Source organism: Hyperolius riggenbachi, chromosome 1 (genome assembly GCF_040937935.1).
Source record: "Hyperolius riggenbachi isolate aHypRig1 chromosome 1, aHypRig1.pri, whole genome shotgun sequence".
NCBI lineage: Eukaryota > Metazoa > Chordata > Amphibia > Anura > Hyperoliidae > Hyperolius > Hyperolius riggenbachi.
Genome location: NC_090646.1, coordinates 661,998,221 through 662,019,868, shown reverse-complemented (window position 1 = coordinate 662,019,868; position 21,648 = coordinate 661,998,221). Strand labels below are relative to the sequence as shown.

The 21,648-nt window shown below is 48.2% G+C and overlaps 1 protein-coding gene across 2 annotated transcripts in view; it reads right to left on the bottom strand.

Moving 5' to 3' along the window:
- LOC137532233 (von Willebrand factor A domain-containing protein 5A-like) overlaps positions 1-21,648 on the bottom strand; it is a 473,069-nt gene that overhangs the window by 104,767 nt on the left and 346,654 nt on the right. For both annotated transcript variants that reach the window (XM_068252513.1, XM_068252522.1), the window contains exon 19: positions 7,967-8,038. In XM_068252513.1, the coding sequence (XP_068108614.1) occupies positions 7,967-8,038 (72 nt within the window). The remainder of the gene's footprint in view (positions 1-7,966; positions 8,039-21,648) is intronic.

Genomic DNA, 21,648 nt, shown 5'->3' with positions numbered 1-21,648 from the left:
AAATTCCTTGAAGGATTGTCTTACCCTTCCTTCCAGCAGCAGGGACGAATTCATCCTCCAAATACCCCTACCGCTGGGAGGAGCATCTGAAGTATTCAAGCACACCGATAGGATAAGGTGATCCGAGAATTCTACCGCAAACAACCTGGGGGTTGAAGTGGCAAGACCCTCGGAAATAAAAAACCTATCTAATCTACTCCTATGACTACCTCTAATAAACGTGAAACCCGTGAGATCCGGTGAATGTCGAATGTGTACATCCACCAGATCAGCCTCACTAACCAGTCTAACTAAATACCTACTATCAATGTCTACCCGGTCCCTGGTACTTGACCTGTCTCTAACCCTAGTGACGGTGTTGAAATCACCACCAAGGATTACCGGGTAGGCACAAAAAAGAAAAGGCCTGATCTGTGTGAAGAGGCGTTTCCTCTCCCCCCTAGACTGGGGGTGGGCATAGATGTTGATGAGCCGGAGGTCTTGCCCCCTCACACAGACGTCTAAAACCAAACACCTCCCCAACTCTACCTCAATTACTCGCCGGCATGTTACCATATCAGTTCTGAAGAGAACTGCCACACCACTACCAGGCTCTCCCGCAAGAGACCAGAAGCTCGGACCGGCCCTCCAGTCCCTCTCAGCTGACCAAATGTCAGCAACAGAGGTGAGTCTAGTCTCCTGCAGGAAGAAAACTTCAGCATCAAAGCTGGCCAGAATCGAAAAAGCCAATTTTCGAGCCCGGGGATTTTGAATGCTGGCAACGTTGATTGTTGCCAACATGAGTGGTGGGGGAGCAGCCATCAGAGTAATTGAGGCTTCCCTTTGTCTTCCCTAGACAAAAACAGAAAATGAAAATAAAACCACAACATTTACAAAACTAAGGAACATATACACATCAGACAGTACCTCCTTGATCAGGTGGTGGCCCACCCATATCCATGGCCTCTTCCTCCGAAGAAAGGGTGTCACCTTGGTCGGAGGGTAAGGCTTCAAATCTGTTTGATAGCTTGATATCATTCCTTTTGCGGGTGGCTTCAGCCCTCGCCAAAGTTCTCAACTCAGCAATCGTTTTACCTTTTTTTTCTTTACATTTTTTAGCCTGTCCTCTAAGTATCCCGCATCATCCCGGGCACGAGAATCCTCTGCCCGGGAGTCAAGGGACACCCCAGAGGGAGGCCGAAAACCTTCCTTGATAGGAAGGGGGGAGACAGATTGGGCATTGGATTGAGGGGTGGGTTGGGAGGAGGGAAGGAATCTCGGAAGGGAATGGGAACGGGTGTGGGGACGGGAAGGAGAAGGGTTTGTGGATGCCTCCGAAAAGGTGGAAGGCGCAGTCTGCTTAGAGCCCCTGCCCCTAGACCCCCTCTGAGTTTTGGGCTGTTGCCCAGTGGAAGGAGGACCCATGGCACCTCCTGCCGCATCTCTGACGTGATATTGTTTCGTGGGTCCAGCCTTCGCTGTGGCCGTGCTGGCCTGAATATCAGAGGAAGTAGACACAGAGGGACAGGGTAAGACTGACGTAGGTGGGGACACATGAGAAGTTGACTGACCAGAAACACTAGGAATGGCTTGGGCAGACTCACGATCTTCCTCTTCCATCGAGGCCAGCACGGCTTTTCTCAACTCCAAGGGCATCTGCCACCAGGAGTTTGGACACTCCGTATATGCATGACCCATTTCAAAGCAAAAATTGCATTTAATAGTCTTGCATTCTTTAGCAGAGTGCCCAAACTCCTGGCACAAATTGCACCTTGGGTTGGGGCAGCTACTGGCGAAATGGCCCTTCCTGCCACAGCGATTACAAGTCCTGGGCTGACCTGGGTAGAAAACAGTGATACGGTCCTTTCCTATCAAAGATGATCGGGGGAATATGAGTGACCACCCCATCTTTAACACGTAACTTAATGGCCACCTCATATTCCCCCCACCATATCCCCAGGTCATCCACGACTCGCTGTGGAGGGCCCATCACATCAGAAAAGTGCTGGACCCATGCCACAACATCACGTACAGGGATACTCTCATTCATAGTCACAACATGGGCTTTTTTAAGTAACGATTGTCTGGATAAAGGAATCACTATGAACTCATGCCATTTGTTGTTCACTGTGTATTTCAATCGTTCCTTCATAAAGGAGTCCAGCCCATGTTGTGACATGAAACTTACGTCGTAATAGGCAGGAGGGTCCCCTGGAGCTAAGATTGCAAAAAGGTCAACCGGTCTAATACCCATGCCCAGGAGGAGTGCTACAAAAGCTTTTTTGTTGGGCACCACCCCTTCACCATCCCATTTTAGGCGGACTACATTCCTCCTCCCGGGCATGCCGGTTTCTGAGTGTGTCTCCAAGGGAGCCGGCACCCTCCTTCCACTGGGCATATTTCGTGCAGCTCCAGCATAGGACAAGGGTTGTGTCTTTTGGTTTTGACTGTTAGGAGGTGTAATGGCTGTCGGATTTGAAGGCGATCCCAGAGGGGGAAAATTCCCACCTCTGATAACGTCCTCCACCTCCGGCACCTCCGGTGTATTAGGCACCACAATTTCTTGTACACTTTGTGCTGCCTCAGCTTTCTCTATCTCTTGCAGGACGCGAAGACGTTCAGGGATATGAGCTTTACATGCTTCTTTAATTGCTATAGGGGCATGCCTACCTAGACCAATTAACGTGTCTACAAAAACTTGTTTTCCAGACTGATCATGCCAGAGGATTCTGTCACCTTTTACGATGAACCTCTGACCACCTGCCCTAAAGTCGGCTTGCATACCACAATCTGGATCTCCAGCACCTATTATATGGACCTTCTCAAAATCCCCCCACACTCTAATGTGTGAATTAGAAATTCTTGAGAATGTCCATCTAGAATAACAAATTTTGTTTTTTCTATCCTGTATATTCTGTCATAAGAGCAAAATTCTGTAATGACCTCTTCTGGGATTACCTCAGGAGGTTCCACAAACTCCTCCCCTGATTCCTGCTCGTCTTCGCTTCCCGCAAACTCACTACGCCTAGCTCTTTCCCTTTCTTTACGCTCTTTAAAAGGGCCTTTCTCAAACATTTCTTGTAGTATTTCAATTCTGTTTAAGAGACCCTTTTCAATATAATCCCCAACTGATGCTACTTGATCATTAGAGGTATCAACACCAGCACTTTCAACATTATTTTCATCATCAATTTTCTCCACGTTTACACCATCAGAGTTGCATGCAGATGTTTCCATATGCTCAGTATCTAACAACACATTACCATGCTTATTAGATTTGTTGTGACCCTTATGTTTTATCTTCTCAGTTTTTTCTTTGCAGAAGAAAAAGGAACATTTTTAATCTTTTTACCTTCTTCACCAGCAGGGGGAGCTTCCTCTGATAATTTAATTTCTTTTTCTTTCCCTATTGCATCATTACCATCATTAACATTTTGTCCATCAGTATTAACTGCTTCCTCCCCAATAGGGGGCAGTAGACAGTCACTATTAGGAAGACAAGGTTCAGAAGCATTATGCCCACCATTGTCCGTGTCCATGGATTCACCTTTATTTTTGCTCATAGTGACATTTTTCTCACATAAACTTTCCTTATATTTTTCAGGGGGCAGTTCTTCCTGCTGGCCAGACACACCTGTATCCCCACTACCAAGAGCGCCACTTTCTATTTGCTCACTGGGCAGCCCTTGCTTTGTGAGAATAGAGGCACACATACTCCCACCCTCCATATTTGCATATTCAACAACAGGCATTTTCTCACCTTCCTGCAGTTCAACGCTTTCTCCAGGAGGTGTGCATGTCTTCTCTGAAGACTTTTCCACAGAGTCCACAACTGAAAGTCTGCCCTGCATTCCACCTGTGGCTACTTCCTGTTGATGGTTACATACGTCCTGTCCACCGGAAAATCCTTCCCCTCTGCATTCCTCGTGGTCTCCAGAGCCATTTTGGATGAAAAGTTCACCAGATCCTGTCTCTTCACAGTCCATGTCAGCAGATAATTCTAGTGGTACAAAACCACTCTCCACCATTTCAACTTGCGCCCCATCTTGTGCGCTTGCGGCTACTCCTCCTAGACCACCATCACAGGGCTCTTGTTTGGTAAAGGGAACTTCCCCTTGGTGTCCTCCAGCCTCATCGGCGCCATCTTGGCTCTCGTTGTCGACGGCCATCGCATCAGCTTCAACACCAGCAAGGTAAGCTTCTTCCAAAGTTTCTTCCACTATTCCCTCGCCATCACTCTCCACACCTTCCCCATCAGCACCTAAGTCCCTAGAGGCACCCTGTAGCTTGGCACCTCCAGTTTCTCCAGCACCAATGGCAGTAGCCTGAGTGAGGCCTTTACTCTTCATAGCCCTCTTCTCCTCTCTTAGGGCAATCCTCTGGGATGTCCTCCTGATCACCCCGCTGGCACCCTCTACGCCCATACTAGAGCTCCCAGGGGCACTTTGATCTGCAGTACCTCCGGTCACCCCAGCAGGAGCGACAGGCAACTGGGCGGGGGTAACATTCACGAACATCTCCTCCAAGGCATGGGTGGCCGGCCCTTGGTCTTCCTCTTTGCTTTCCTCCTCCACTTCACTGTCCAGGCCCTCTGTTGGTGCTAAGGGCCTGAACCTTCTTTGGCACTGTAGTCTCTCAGTAAAGGGCCCACCATTTTCCTCTAGCTGTTTCAGGCGCAGTTTTTGTTCATTATATATCTTCTTTATTTTCACCAGCCTTTTGTCCACCTGCAATAGCTTGTTGTTCCACGATGCACCATACTTGTGCTTGATCTCCATGAAACTTAGCTTCAAACTTGCAAGTTCTGTGTTACAGGTATTTATGGCTGTCACCCATTCAACAACGTCACCAGCAACATCTCTGCCAGCCACGTGCCCCCCCCCAGGTAAGCCAGGCTAGGGGGGGTATGAGCCGGCTGCTCCATCACCGGAGCAGCCAGCTAGCACAGGAAGAGTCCCTGCTAGGCCTAGGCCTTAGGCAGGGGCCATAAGTCCCACTCCAACCCGAAAAACTGGCAAGGAAGTCGGCCAAAGTCCACAGCACCGGAGACCCTCTGCTGGAAGTCAGGAGCTTCTCTCACACACATGTCCTCACCACTATGACTATGGTAGGATTAGATTGTAAGATCCTCTGAGGCCAGTTAGTTACATGACTGCAGGGATTACATTGTTAGATCCTCTGAGGGCAGTCCGTGACTATAATAGCAATTTGCACACAGCAGAGTACCTTAAAGGATACCCGAAGTGACATGTGACATGATGAGATAGACATGTGTATGTACAGTGCCTAGCACACAAATACCTATGCTGTGTTCCTTGTTTTCTTTCTCTGCCTGAAAGAGTGAAATATTAGGTATGTAAGTGGCTGACTCAGTCCTGACTCAGACAGGAAGTGACTACAGTGTGACCCTCACTGATAAGAAATTCCCCTTTTTTTATCTCTTTCTTGCTCTCAGAAGCCATTTTTCTGCTAGGAAAGTGTTTTATAGTTGGAATTTCTTATCAGTGAGGTTCACACTGTAGTCACTTCCCGTCTGACTCAGGACTGAGTCAGCCACTTACATACCTGATATTTAACTTTTTCAGGCAGAGAAAGAAAAAAAGGAACACAGCATAGTTATTTGTGTGCTAGGCACTGTACATACCCATGTCTATCTCATCATGTCACATGTCACTTCGGGTATCCTTTAATTAAATGCCACACACAGATCTGCCCTGGCCATCTGATGATTTGCGCTGGCCATCCCCTGACACCACTGCTCACTTTCTGTATTTGAAGTAGATGGTGTGTCACCACACTTCGCTATCCTCTCCTCCACTGATCTGGAGGTCTGACTGAGTATGTGGGCGAGCAGCGCAGCCAGGGGCAGGGCCGGATTTGTTGAAAGGCCGCAAGGCCAGTGCCTAGGGCGCTGGGAAGCCTAGAGTGATGTCCCAGGTGTTCCAGGTGTGTGGCTGTCTCACGTGAGCTTTCCATGCGCTGTCCGTCCGCTGCTTCCGTCTGCCCACCTGCTTGCATCCACGGACCTGATCTGCAATTGCATTGCCACCTCTGCCTGTGACTGTCATCCCCCTCGCTCGCTGCATTATCAGACCTCAGATCATCGCTGGCTGGGACTCAGTGTTGAGAGTGGAAAGATGCCATGCAGAGTGCAGCGCTGTATACAGGAAATGACATCACCGAGCAGTTCCTGTATTTGAAGTATACAGCGCTTGCTGCACTATGCACAACACCTCTCCAGTCTCCACTCTCTACACTGTGAGTCCCAGCCAGCACTGCTCTGAGGTCTGATAATGCAGCAAGCGAGGGGGACGACAGTCGCAGGCAGAGGCAGCAATGCATTTGCAGATCAGGACTGTGGATGCGAGTGGATATCACAGGGGAGACAGCCACACACCTGGAACACCGCTGATCTCACTGCTAATCTCTTTAGGGGCAGATACAATACTCTGCCAGGGACATTAACCTTACTATGGTAAAGGAAGGAACACAATACGGACAAGGACAATACACCAGCAGTGACATTACAGTGAGCTACAGTGGCAGAATCAGACATGAACAGCGCAGCTGAGCCAGCCACACACATGGAGAACCTGGAACACCATTGGCTCACCTATGCGGACTGTGTCTGATTCTGTCACTGTAGCTCACTGCAGTGTCACTGTCAGTGTATCGTTCTTGTCTGTATAGTGTTCCTTCCTTAATGTCCCTGCCAGTGTGTTCCCTGTGTCTCTACACCTTCCAGTATAGTGCAGATTTATTGTGCCCCACATACAGCCATGGAATTATCAGGGGCAGTGAGTAGCTTTCTGGAGGAGAGCAGTTGAGTGATTGCTAAGTTCTCTGGGTGTGGGGGGTACAAGTAGTACTCCAGTGATGGACCCAAGGGAGGGGGCTCAGGTCTTTACACTGCAGAGGGTCCCAAGAATGTTCCTAACGTGTATCTTGTATTGGGCCCACTCAGGACATATATTCTTTATTATGATGTTTAGTTTTAGATTTCAACACCAAAGGTGAGTATAAATTGTGTATGTTGGGGGAGGGGAATACTGTGGGTCAGGGGCGGCTGGTGATAGTGGGCCTTGGGTGGCAAAAAGTACAAATCCGGCCCTGGCCAAGGGACAATGATACAGAGGGAGACCTGGTCTGCTTTGTGTGAGTGAGTGGACGGCCAGCGCAAATCAGCAGACAGACAGCACAGATCAGTGGGCGGGGCGCCGGGCCAGGTAGGCAGCGAGAGGAATAAAAAGCAGCCACCCCAGGTTTCCCTACACCCTATACACGGGCCTATGTGGCCTGCCCACAATCCCACCCTGCACGAGGTACATGTGTTGTCACACGCAGCAGTGCAGCAGCCACGTGGGACCCGACTAAGCAGAAGAAGGAGCAGCTGGACTCACGGCAGCCAGACAAGGGAAAGATTTTAATGCACAGACACCCCGGGGGACACATTGACATTTGGGGGAACAGCGGCTCCATCACGTTATTCGCTCACCCCGATATCGCACACTTATCGCAGCACACCCAATTCCCCATGTCGCCCTGTATATTTTTCAGCTTGCTTGATCAGTACATTTAACCGATTTAAGCACTAAACCGGTTAAACCGTCGATTGGGCATGCTTGTTGCAGCACCAAGTTTAATCTGACTCAATAATAATGATCAAATCAGATGGTTGATGGGCCTCAAAATCGCTAGATGTATGGCCACCTGTACTCTATAAATAATAGTACACAAAACAGTGATACAACAATAGACAACAGTGCACAGATTGCAGGGATAACTATAGCAGACCAGTCACTGAGTCCATATGGTGGCGGAGAAGAGCACAGAGGGAGGAGGGTACACATGGTACACAGGTGCAGATGTAAGAGGTGAGTATTGCTGTGCAGTGTAATCTGACACCATCAGTGAGAACATCAGGACCAGCCTAACAACATGGGGAGCAAACATGATGCTCTGAGCAGAAAGTAACAATATTTCTTACCGGCAGCTATATTGGTGGCCTCACTTCTTAAACCAAAGGTTGATACAATGTTTCCCCCACAGCGATCCGTTACTGAAAAAAAGAAAACAATTTAAAATAAGAAATTCTTTCTGCATATTTTGGTTTTATAACTGCAATCTATGTACACAACACTTCTAACTATTCTAGCTACCAAAATGGGCAATTGCCCCAGAGCCTGTAGGGGCCCACAAGGTGTCCCTCCCTCCTCTTAACTGTTGCTCTCCAGGGACTCTGCAGAGTCTTTGGCAGAGTAGCGTCTCACCTGTGCTGGCCGGCAGGTGAGACACTACACTGATATAGACTCTGCAGGGGCCGCAGGGAGCACAGTTAAGTTGGTTGGTGATTGAGGGTTGGTCAGCAGCCAGCTCAGGGGCCCAGGAGGGAAATTTGGCTGCAAAAAAGGGCCCCTAATGACGCTTTTTGGTTGGGGGTTTCTGTTGGGGGGCCCCCAGGCTAATGTTGCCCTAGGGCCCAATTGTTACTTGAACCGGCCCTGCTAACTATAAAGTCCTTTTCTTTCCCACTTTCATACATTTCCTCGTCAAAGACTGGGCTCTGCATTGTATAGTGACCACCAGAGACTGGGCTCTGCACTGTATAGTGACCACCAGAGACCGGGCTCTGCATTGTATAGTGACCACCAGAGACTGGGCTCTGCACTGTATAATGACCACCAGAGACCGGGCTCTGCATTGTATAGCGACCACCAGAGATTGGGCTCTGCATTGTATAGTGACCACCAGAGATTGGGCTCTGCATTGTATAGTGACCACCAGAGACTGGGCTCTGCATTGTATAGTGACCACCAGAGACCGGACTCTGCACTGTATAGTGACCACCAGAGACTGGGCTCTGCACTGTATAGTGACCACCAGAGACCGGGCTCTGCACTGTATAGTGCCACCAGAGACCGGGCTCTGCACTGTATAGTGACCACCAGAGACCGGGCTCTGCACTGTATAGTGCCACCAGAGACCGGGCTCTGCACTGTATAGTGACCACCAGAGACCGGGCTCTGCACTGTATAGTGACCACCAGAGACTGGTCTCTGCATTGTATAGTGACCACCAGAGACCGGACTCTGCACTATATAGTGACCACCAGGGACCGGGCTCTGCATTGTATAGTGACCACCAGAGACTGGGCTCTGCACTGTATAGTGACCACCAGAAACTGGGCTCTGCACTGTATAGTGACCACCAGAGACTGGGCTCTGCACTGTATAGTGACCCCCAGAGACTGGGCTCTGCACTGTATAGTGACCACCAGAGACTGGGCTCTGCACTGTATAGTGACCACCAGAGACCGGGCACTGCATTGTATAGTGACCACCAGAGACTGGGCTCTGCATTGTATAGTGACCACCAGTGACTGGGCTCTGCGCTGTATAGTGACCACCAGAGACCGGACTCTGCATTGTATAATGACCACGAGAGACTGGGCTCTGCATTGTATAGTGACCACCAGAGACTAGCCTCTGCACTGTATAGTGACCACCAGAGACCGGGCTCTGCACTGTATAGTGACCACCAGAGACTGGGCTCTGCACTGTATAGTGACCACCAGAGACTAGGCTCTGCATTGTATAGTGACCACCAGAGACTAGGCTCTGCATTGTATAGTGACCACCAGAGACTAGGCTCTGCAGTGTATAGTGGCCACCAGAGACTGGGCTCTGCACTGTATAGTGACCACCAGAGACTGGGCTCTGCAGTGCATAGTGACCACCAGAGACTGGGCTCTGCAGTGCATAGTGACCACCAGAGACCGGGCTCTGCACTGTATAGTGACCACCAGAGACTGGGCTCTGCATTGTATAGAGACCACCAGAGACTGGGCTCTGCACTGTATAGTGACCACCAGAGACTGAGCTCTGCATTGTATAGTGACCACCAGAGACTGGGCTCTGCACTGTATAGTGACCACCAGAGACTGGGCTCTGCATTGTATAGTGACCACCAGAGACTGGGCTCTGCATTGTATAGTGACCACCAGAGACTAGGCTCTGCATTGTATAGTGACCACCAGAGACTAGGCTCTGCAGTGTATAGTGACCACCAGAGACTGGGCTCTGCACTGTATAGTGACCACCAGAGACTGGGCTCTGCAGTGCATAGTGACCACCAGAGACTGGGCTCTGCAGTGCATAGTGACCACCAGAGACCGGGCTCTGCACTGTATAGTGACCACCAGAGACTGGGCTCTGCATTGTATAGAGACCACCAGAGACTGGGCTCTGCACTGTATAGTGACCACCAGAGACTGAGCTCTGCATTGTATAGTGACCACCAGAGACTGGGCTCTGCATTGTATAGTGACCACCAGAGACTAGGCTCTGCAGTGTATAGTGACCACCAGAGACTGGGCTCTGCACTGTATAGTGACCACCAGAGACTGGGCTCTGCAGTGCATAGTGACCACCAGAAACTGGGCTCTGCAGTGCATAGTGACCACCAGAGACCGGGCTCTGCACTGTATAGTGACCACCAGAGACTGGGCTCTGCATTGTATAGAGACCACCAGAGACTGGGCTCTGCACTGTATAGTGACCACCAGAGACTGAGCTCTGCATTGTATAGTGACCACCAGAGACTGGACTCTGCATTGCATAGTGACCACCAGAGACTGGGCTCTGCATTGTATAGTGACCACCAGAAATTGGGCTCTGCATTGTATAGTGACCACCAGATACCGGGCTCTGCATTGTATAGTGGCCACCAGAGACCGGGCTCTGCATTGTATAGTGACCCTCCAGACACTGGGCTCTGTATTATATACAGACCACCAGAGACTGGGCTCTGCACTGTATAGTGACCACCAGAGACTGGGCTCTGCACTGTATAGTGACCACCAGAGACTGGGCTCTGCACTGTATAGTGACCACCAGAGATTGGGCTCTGTATTCTATAGTGACCACCAGAGACTGGGCTCTGCACTGTACAGTGACCACCAGAGATTGGGATCTGCATTGTATAGTGACCACCAGAGACTGGGCTCTGCACTGTACAGTGACCACCAGTGACTGGGCTCTGCACTGTATAGTGACCACCAGAGACAAGGCTCTGCACTGTATAGTGACCACCAGACACTGGGCTCTGCATTGTATAGTGACCACCAGAGACCGGGCTCTGCACTGTATAGTGACCACCAGAGACCGGGCTCTGCACTGTATAGTGACCACCAGAGACCGGGCTCTGCACTGTATAGTGACCACCAGAGACTGGGCTCTGCATTGTATAGTGACCACCAGAGACTGGGCTCTGCATTGTATAGTGACCACCAGAGACTGGGCTCTGCACTGCATAGTGACCACCAGAGACTGGGCTCTGCATTGTATAGTGACCACCAGAGACCGGGCTCTGCACTGTATAGTGACCACCAGAGACCGGGCTCTGCACTGTATAATGACCACCAGAGACTGGGCTCTGCATTGTATAGTGACCACCAGAGACTGGGCTCTGCATTGTATAGTGACCACCAGAGACTGGGCTCTGCACTGCATAGTGACCACCAGAGACTGGGCTCTGCATTCTATAGTGACCACCAGAGACCAGGCTCTGCACTGTACAGTGACCTCCAGAGACTGGGCTCTGCACTGTATAGTGACCACCAGAGACTGGGCTCTGCACTGTATAGTGTCCACAAGAGACTGGGCTCTGCACTGGATAGTGACCACCAGAGACTGGGCTCTGCATTGTATAGTGACCACCAGAGACTGGGCTCTGCATTGTATAGTGACCACCAGAGACTGGGCTCTGCATTGTATAGTGACCACCAGAGACTGGGATCTGCATTGTATAGTGACCACCAGAGACTGGACTCTGCACTGTATAGTGACCACCAGAGACTGGGCTCTGCATTGTATAGAGACCACCAGAGACTGGGCTCTGCATTGAATAGTGACCACCAGTGACTGGGCTCTGCATTGTATAATGACCACCAGAGACTGCATTGTATAGTGACCACCAGTGACTGGGCTCTGCACTGGATAGTGACCACCAGGGGCGTAGCTAGGAATGACTGGGCCCCATAGCAAAAACATTTTATGGGCCCCCCTCTCCCCCCACGACCTTCCAACCCCACAGACCTCGGACCTCCCACCCAAACATTCCTCCATGACCCTCCACCCCAACATTCCCACACCCAGTATAAGTAGCCAGGTCTATACAGTAGGTGTCTTCAGAATAGGTGACCAGGGGTAGAGATGTCCCCAGAACAGGTAGCCAGGGGTAGAGATGTCCCCAGAACAGGTAGCCAGGGGTAGAGATGTCCCCAGAACAGGTAGCCAGGGGCATATGTGCCCAGTATATGTAGGCAGGGGTACAGGGCCGGTTCTAGACTGGCACATATGAGGGGGCAGTCAAAAATGGGTAGGGGGCAACATGTTCGAGGAAATTTTAAAAATGGGCATGGCCATGATGTCATGTGGGTGGGGCTAACTAATGTAAGTTATACTAGCTAATGTACTTACATAGAAAAAAAAAATGAAGTAAATGCACATAATGAGAGACAGCGTTTCCCCCCTAAATGCGCATAAGACAGCTTTTCACCAGTAAATGCACATAATTAGAGACAGTTTTTCACCAGTAAATGCACATAATAAGAGACAGCTTTTCACCAGTAAATGCACATAATAAGAGACAGCTTTTCACCAGTAAATGCACATAATTAGAGACAGCTTTTCACCAGTAAATGCACATAATTAGAGACAGCTTTTCACCAGTAAATGCACATAATTAGAGACAGCTTTTCACCAGTACATGCACATAATTAGAGACAGCTTTTCACCAGTAAATGCACATAATAACAAACAGCCAGTGTCCCCAGTACATGTAGCCAGAGGTATATATGCCCAGTACATGTAGCCAGAGGTATATGTGCCCAGTACATGTAGCCAGAGGTATACATGCCCAGTATATGTAGCCAGAGGTATACATGCCCAGTATATGTAGCCAGAGGTATACATGCCCAGTATATGTAGCCAGAGGTATACATGCCCAGTATATGTAGCTAGAGGTATACATGCCCAGTATATGTAGCCAGAGGTATATGTGCCCAGTACATGTGGCCAGAGGTATATATGCCCAGTATATGTAGCCAGAGGTATACATGCCCAGTATATGTAGCCAGAGGTATACATGCCCAGTATATGTAGCCAGGGGTATACATGCCCAGTACATGTAGCCAGGGGTATATATGCCCAGTATATGTAGCTAGGGGTATACATGCCCAGTATATGTAGCCAGAGGTATATGTGCCCAGGATATGTAGCCAGGGGTATACATGCCCAGTATATGTAGCCAGGGGTATACATGCCCAGTATATGTAGCCAGAGGTATATATGCCCAGTATATGTAGCCAGGGGTATATATGCCCAGTATATGTAGCCAGGGGTATACATGCCCAGTATATGTAGCCACAGGTATACATGCCCAGTATATGTAGCCAGGGGTATACATGCCCAGTACATGTAGCCAGGGGTATATATGCCCAGTATATGTAGCCAGAGGTATATATATGCCCAGTATATGTAGCCAGAGGTATATATATGCCCAGTATATGTAGCCAGAGGTATATATATGCCCAGTATATGTAGCCAGAGGTATATATATGCCCAGTATATGTAGCCAGAGGTATACATGCCCAGTATATGTAGCCAGGTGTATATATCCCCAGTATATGTAGCCAGGTGTATATATCCCCAGTATATGTAGCCAGGGGTATACATGCCCAGTATATGTAGCCAGAGGTAATTATATGCCCAGTATATGTAGCCAGAGGTATATATATGCCCAGTATATGTAGCCAGAGGTATACATGCCCAGTATATGTAGCCAGAGGTATATATATGGCCAGTATATGTAGCCAGAGGTATATATATGCCCAGTATATGTAGCCAGAGGTATACATGCCCAGTATATGTAGCCAGGGGTATACATGCCCAGTATATGTAGCCAGGGGTATATATATATGCCCATTATATGTAGCCAGAGGTATATATATGCCCAGTATATGTAGCCAGAGGTATATATATGCCCAGTATATGTAGCCAGAGGTATATATATGCCCAGTATATGTAGCCAGAGGTATACATGCCCAGTATATGTAGCCAGGGGTATACATGCCCAGTATATGTAGCCAGAGGTATATATATGCACAGTATATGTAGCCAGAGGTATATATATGCCCAGTATATGTAGCCAGAGGTATATATATGCCCAGTATATGTAGCCAGAGGGCCCCACCCACCTCCGCCCACAGCAGCCAGCAAGTGGGGTCGGGTCGCTCCACTCGAGGGCAGCTCCAGCCAGGGCAGCTCCTCTTCACCGCTCCGGCTCGCTTGGCTCCCCTCGAGGCTCCAGTCCAGACAGTCGCGTTAGAGTCTGCAGCCGGTCGCTCCCTCGTCGTTCCTCCCTGGCCGGCCGGGCCCGGAAGCCGGAACTATAGATTAACTATCGGGTCCCGGCCGCCGGGGAGTATCAATGCGCCGCCCGCCACATAGTCCGTCCCCCTCCTCACCAGCCACCTTATCTGAGGAGGGGGGCCGGGAGGGGGGCCTGGGGGGCCCACTGACTATCGCGGGCGGGGCGGGAGGGCCCGGACGGCACCAAGTAAAAAAAAAATTAAAATTAAAAAAAAAGGCCCTTCATCTACGGGCCCCTGTGGCGTAGGGCTGCCGCAGGGCCCCATAGCAACCGCTATGGTTGCTATACTTATTGCTACGCCCCTGGTGACCACCAGAGACTGGGCTCTGCACTGTATAGTGACCACCAGAGACTGTACCACAAGGGTCCGTCCTTGGACCCCTCCTCTTTTCCATTTACACCCATGGCCTGGGACAGATAATAAGCTCTTTTGGGTTTCAATACCACCTCTATGCTGATGACACCCAAATTTATTGTTCTGCCCCAGACCTCTCCACACTACTATCTAAAGTCCCCAAATGTCTATCCGCTGTATTTACATTTATGTCATCCCGCTTCCTTAAACTCAATATGAGCAAAACGGAGATTGTGATATTTCCACCTTCGCTCTCTGTTCCACCTCCCATTGTCACAATCAATGTAGAGAACACCCCAATAGCATCAACCCCCAAAGCTCGTTGCCTAGGGGTAACTCTGGACTCTGAGCTCTCCTTTAAACCACATATTAACACTTTAACTACCTCCTGCTACTTCCATCTCAAAAACATCTCCAGAATCCGTCCATTCCTTTCACAAGAAGCAACTAAAATGCTTGTGCATGCCCTAATCATCTCCCGTCTTGACTACTGCAACACCCTACTCTGTGGTCTACCAAAAAGCAGACTGGCACCCCTCCAATCCCTACTAAACTCTGCGGCCCGTCTCATCCACCTCTCTTCTAGATCCTCTGAGGCAGCCCCTCTCTGCCAATCCCTCCATTGGTTACCAGTTGCCCAAAGGATCCAGTTTAAACTTCTCACACTTGCATACAAAGCTCTACACAAGCTGTCGCCTCCATACATTTCCTCTTTAATCTCCAGATACCTCCCCGCTCGGACCCTCCGTTCCTCACAGGAGACCCTTTTGTCCTCCAGCCTAGTCACCTCCTCTCACTCTCGCATCCAAGACTTCTCACGGGCGGTCCCTCTCCTTTGGAACTCTCTCCCTCAGCCGGTTCTTCATGCCACGAGTCTGGAAACCTTCAAACGTACTCTGAAAACACACCTGTTCAGACAAGCCTATAATTTGCTATAGGCAGCACTGAAGGCACACTGGCTCACCCACTAATCCTGGTGTTTCCTTCCCCTTTGTTTCCTCCCCACTACCCTCTAGATTGTAAGCTCGCAAGGGCAGGGACCTCCTCCTAGTGTTTCTCACACTGCTGTAATTTTAACATATGTATATGTACCAACTACATATCAACTATGTATGCATCTGTATTTATTCTATTCAATGTCATGACTGTACAGTGTCTTGTATTTCTTATGTATATTTGTTCCCCATTATTTGTTTGTACTATGTACAGCGCTACGGAAGATGTTGGCGCTATATAAATAAAAAATAATAATAATAATAACTGGGCTCTGCCATGTATACTGACCACCAGAGACTGGGCTCTGCACTGTATAGTGACCACCAGAGACTGGGCTCTGCACTGTGTAGTGACCACCAGAGACTGGGCTCTGCATTGTATAGAGACCACCAGAGACTGGGCTCTGCACTGTATAGTGACCACCAGAGACTGAGCTCTGCATTGTATAGTGACCACCAGAGACTGGGCTCTGCACTGTATAGTGACCACCAGAGACTGGGCTCTGCATTGTATAGTGACCACCAGAGACTGGGCTCTGCATTGTATAGTGACCACCAGAGACTGGGCTCTGCATTGTATAGTGACCACCAGAGACTGGGCTCTGTATTGTATAGTGACCACCAGAGACTGGGCTCTGCATTGCATAGTGACCACCAGAGACTGGGCTCTACATTGTATAGTGACCACTAGAGATTGGGCTCTGCATTGTATAGTGACCACCAGATACCGTGCTCTGCATTGTATAGTGGCCACTAGAGACCGGGCTCTGCATTGTATTGTGACCCTCCAGACACTGGGCTCTGCATTATATACAGACCACCAGAGACTGGGCTCTGCACTGTATAGTGACCACCAGAGACTGTACTCTGCACTGTATAGTGACCACCAGAGACTGGGCTCTGCACTGTATAGTGACCACCAGAGACCGGGCTCTGCACTGTATAGTGACCACCAGAGACTGGGCTCTGCATTGTATAGTGACCACCAGAGACTGGGCTCTGCATTGTATAGTGACCACCGGAGACAGGACTCTGCACTGTATAGTGACCACCAGACACTGGGCTCTGCATTGTATAGAGACCACCAGAGACTGGGCTCTGCATTGAATAGTGACCACCAGTGACTGGGCTCTGCATTGTATAGTGACCACCAGAGACTGGGCTCTGCATTGTATAGTGACCACCAGACACTGGGCTCTGCATTGTATAATGACCACCAGAGACTGCATTGTATAGTGACCACCAGTGACTTGGCTCTGCACTGGATAGTGACCACCAGGGGCGTAGCTAGGAATGACTGGGGCCCATAGCAAAAAAATTTTATGGGCCCCCCTCTCCCCCCACGACCTTCCAACCCCACGGACCTCGGACCTCCCGCCCAAACATTCCTCCACGACCCTCCACCCCAACATTCCCACACCCAGTATAAGTAGCCAGGTCTATAGGTGTCTTCAGAATAGGTGACCAGGGGTAGAGATGTCCCCAGAACAGGTAGCCAGGGGTAGAGATGTCCCCAGAACAGGTAGCCAGGGGTAGAGATGTCCCCAGAACAGGTAGCCAGGGGCATATGTGCCCAGTATATGTAGGCAGGGGTACAGGGCCGGTTCTAGACTGGCACATATGAGGGGGCAGTCAAAAATGGGTAGGGGGCAACATGTTCGAAGGAAATTTTAAAAATGGGCATGGCCATGATGTCATGTGGGTGGGGCTAACTAATGTAAGTTATACTAGCTAATGTACTTACATAAAAAAAAAAAATGAAGTAAATGCACATAATGAGAGACAGTGTTTCCCCCCTAAATGCACATAAGACAGCTTTTCACCAGTAAAGGCACATAATTAGAGACAGCTTTTCACCAGCAAATGCACATAATAAGAGACAGCTTTTCACCAGTAAATGCACATAATTAGAGACAGCTTTTCACCAGTAAATGCACATAATTAGAGACAGCTTTTCACCAGTAAATGCACATAATTAGAGACAGCTTTTCACCAGTAAATGCACATACTTAGAGACAGCTTTTCACCAGTAAATGCACATAATAACAAACAGCCAGTGTCCCCAGTATATGTAGTCAGGGGTATATGTGCCCAGTACATGTAGCCAGAGGTATATATGCCCAGTACATGTAGCCAGAGGTATATGTGCCCAGTACATGTAGCCAGAGGTATACATGCCCAGTACATGTAGCCAGAGGTATACATGCCCAGTATATGTAGCCAGAGGTATACATGCCCAGTATATGTAGCCAGAGGTATACATGCCCAGTATATGTAGCCAGAGGTATACATGCCCAGTATATGTAGCCAGAGGTATACATGCCCAGTATATGTAGCCAGAGGAATACATGCCAAGTATGTGTAGCCAGAGGTATACATGCCCAGTATATGTAGCCAGAGGTATATATATGCCCAGTATATGTAGCCAGAGGTATACATGCCCAGTATATGTAGCCAGGGGTATATATGCCCAGTATATGTAGCCAGAGGTATATATGCCCAGTATATGTAGCCAGGAGTATACATGCCCAGTATATGTAGCCAGGGGTATACATGCCCAGTATATGTAGCCAGAGGTATATATGCCCAGTATATGTAGCCAGAGGTATACATGCCCAGTATATGTAGCCAGGGGTATACATGCCCAGTATATGTAGCCAGAGGTATACATGCCCAGTATATGTAGCCAGGGGTATACATGCCCAGTATATTTAGCCAGGGGTATACATGCCCAGTATATGTAGCCAGAGGTATACATGCCCAGTATATGTAGCCAGGGGTATATATATGCCCAGTATATGTAGCCAGAGGTATACATGCCCAGTATATGTAGCCAGGGGTATACATGCCCAGTATATGTAGCCAGGGGTATACATGCCCAGTACATGTAGCCAGAGGTATACATGCCCAGTATATGTAGCCAGAGGTATATATATGCCCAGTATATGTAGCCAGAGGTATACATGCCCAGTATATGTAGCCAGAGGTATACATGCCCAGTATATGTAGCCAGAGGTATACATGCCCAGTATATGTAGCCAGAGGTATACATGCCCAGTATATGTAGCCAGAGGTATACATGCCCAGTATATGTAGCCAGAGGTATACATGCCCAGTATATGTAGCCAGAGGTATACATGCCCAGTATATGTAGCCAGGGGTATACATGCCCAGTATATGTAGCCAGAGGTATATATATGCCCAGTATACGTAGCCAGAGGTATATATATGCCCAGTATATGTAGCCAGAGGTATACATGCCCAGTAAATGTAGCCAGGGATATACATGCCCAGTATATGTAGCCAGGGGTATACATACCCAGTATATTTAGCCAGAGGTATATATATGCCCAGTATATGTAGCCAGAGGTATATATATGCCCAGTATATGTAGCCAGAGGTATATATATGCCCAGTATATGTAGCCAGAGGTATATATATGCCCAGTATATGTAGCCAGAGGTATATATATGCCCAGTATATGTAGCCAGAGGTATATATATGCCCAGTACATGTAGCCAGAGGTATATATATGCCCAGTATATGTAGCCAGAGGTATATATATGCCCAGTACATGTAGCCAGAGGTATACATGCCCAGTATATGTAGCCAGGGGTATATATGCCCAGTATATGTAGCCAGATGTATACATGCCCAGTATATGTAGCCAGAGGTATACATGCCCAGTATATGTAGCCAGAGGTATACATGCCCAATATATGTAGCCAGAGGTATATATATGCCCAGTATATGTAGCCAGAGGTATATATATGCCCAGTATATGTAGCCAGAGGTATATACATGCCCAGTATATGTAGCCAGAGGTATATATATGCCCAGTATATGTAGCCAGAGGTATATATATGCCCAGTATATGTAGCCAGAGGTATACATGCCCAGTATATGTAGCCAGAGGTAATTATATGCCCAGTATATGTAGCCAGAGGTATATATATATGCCCAGTATATGTAGCCAGAGGTATATATATGCCTAGTATATGTAGCTAGAGGTATATATATGCCCAGTATATGTAGCCAGAGGTATATATATGCCCAGTACATGTAGCCAGAGGTATACATGCCCAGTATATGTAGCCAGGGGTATACATGCCCAGTATATGTAGCCAGGAGTATATATGCCCAGTATATGTAGCCAGAGGTATACATGCCCAGTATATGTAGCCAGAGGTATACATGCCCAGTATATGTAGCCAGAGGTATATATATGCCCAGTATATGTAGCCAGAGGTATATATATGCCCAGTATATGTAGCCAGAGGTATACATGCCCAGTATATGTAGCCAGAGGTATATATATGCCCAGTATATGTAGCCAGAGGTATACATGCCCAGTATATGTAGCCAGACGTATACATGCCCAGTATATGTAGCCAGAGGTATACATGCCCAGTATATGTAGCCAGAGGTATATATGCCCAGTATATGTAGCCAGAGGTATATATATGCCCAGTATATGTAGCCAGAGGTATATATATGCCCAGTATATGTAGCCAGAGGTATATATATATGCCCAGTACATGTAGCCAGAGGTATACATGCCCAGTATATGTAGCAAGGGGTATATATGCCCAGTATATGTAGCCAGAGGTATACATGCCCAGTATATGTAGCCAGAGGTATACATGCCCAGTATATGTAGCCAGAGGTATACATGCCCAGTATATGTAGCCAGAGGTATATATATGCCCAGTATATGTAGCCAGAGGTATATATATGCCCAGTATATGTAGCCAGAGGTATACATGCCCAGTATATGTAGCCAGAGGTAATTATATGCCCAGTATATGTAGCCAGAGGTATATATATATGCCCAGTATATGTAGCCAGAGGTATATATATGCCTAGTATATGTAGCTAGAGGTATATATATGCCCAGTATATGTAGCCAGAGGTATACATGCCCAGTATATGTAGCCAGGGGTATACATGCCCAGTATATGTAGCCAGGAGTATATATGCCCAGTATATGTAGCCAGAGGTATACATGCCCAGTATATGTAGCCAGAGGTATACATGCCCAGTATATGTAGCCAGAGGTATACATGCCCAGTATATGTAGCCAGAGGTATATATATGCCCAGTATATGTAGCCAGAGGTATATATATGCCCAGTATATGTAGCCAGAGGTATACATGCCCAGTATATGTAGCCAGAGGTATATATATGCCCAGTATATGTAGCCAGAGGTATACATGCCCAGTATATGTAGCCAGACGTATACATGCCCAGTATATGTAGCCAGAGGTATACATGCCCAGTATATGTAGCCAGAGGTATATATGCCCAGTATATGTAGCCAGAGGTATATATATGCCCAGTATATGTAGCCAGAGGTATATATATGCCCAGTATATGTAGCCAGAGGTATATATATGCCCAGTACATGTAGCCAGAGGTATACATGCCCAGTATATGTAGCAAGGGGTATATATGCCCAGTATATGTAGCCAGAGGTATACATGCCCAGTATATGTAGCCAGAGGTATACATGCCCAGTATATGTAGCCAGAGGTATACATGCCCAGTATATGTAGCCAGAGGTATATATATGCCCAGTATATGTAGCCAGAGGTATATATATGCCCAGTATATGTAGCCAGAGGTATATATATGCCCAGTATATGTAGCCAGAGGTATATATATGCCCAGTATATGTAGCCAGAGGTATATATATGCCCAGTATATGTAGCCAGAGGTATATATATGCCCAGTATATGTAGCCAGAGGTATACATGCCCAGTATATGTAGCCAGAGGTAATTATATGCCCAGTATATGTAGCCAGAGGTATATATATATGCCCAGTATATGTAGCCAGAGGTATATATATGCCCAGTATATGTAGCCAGAGGTATATATATGCCC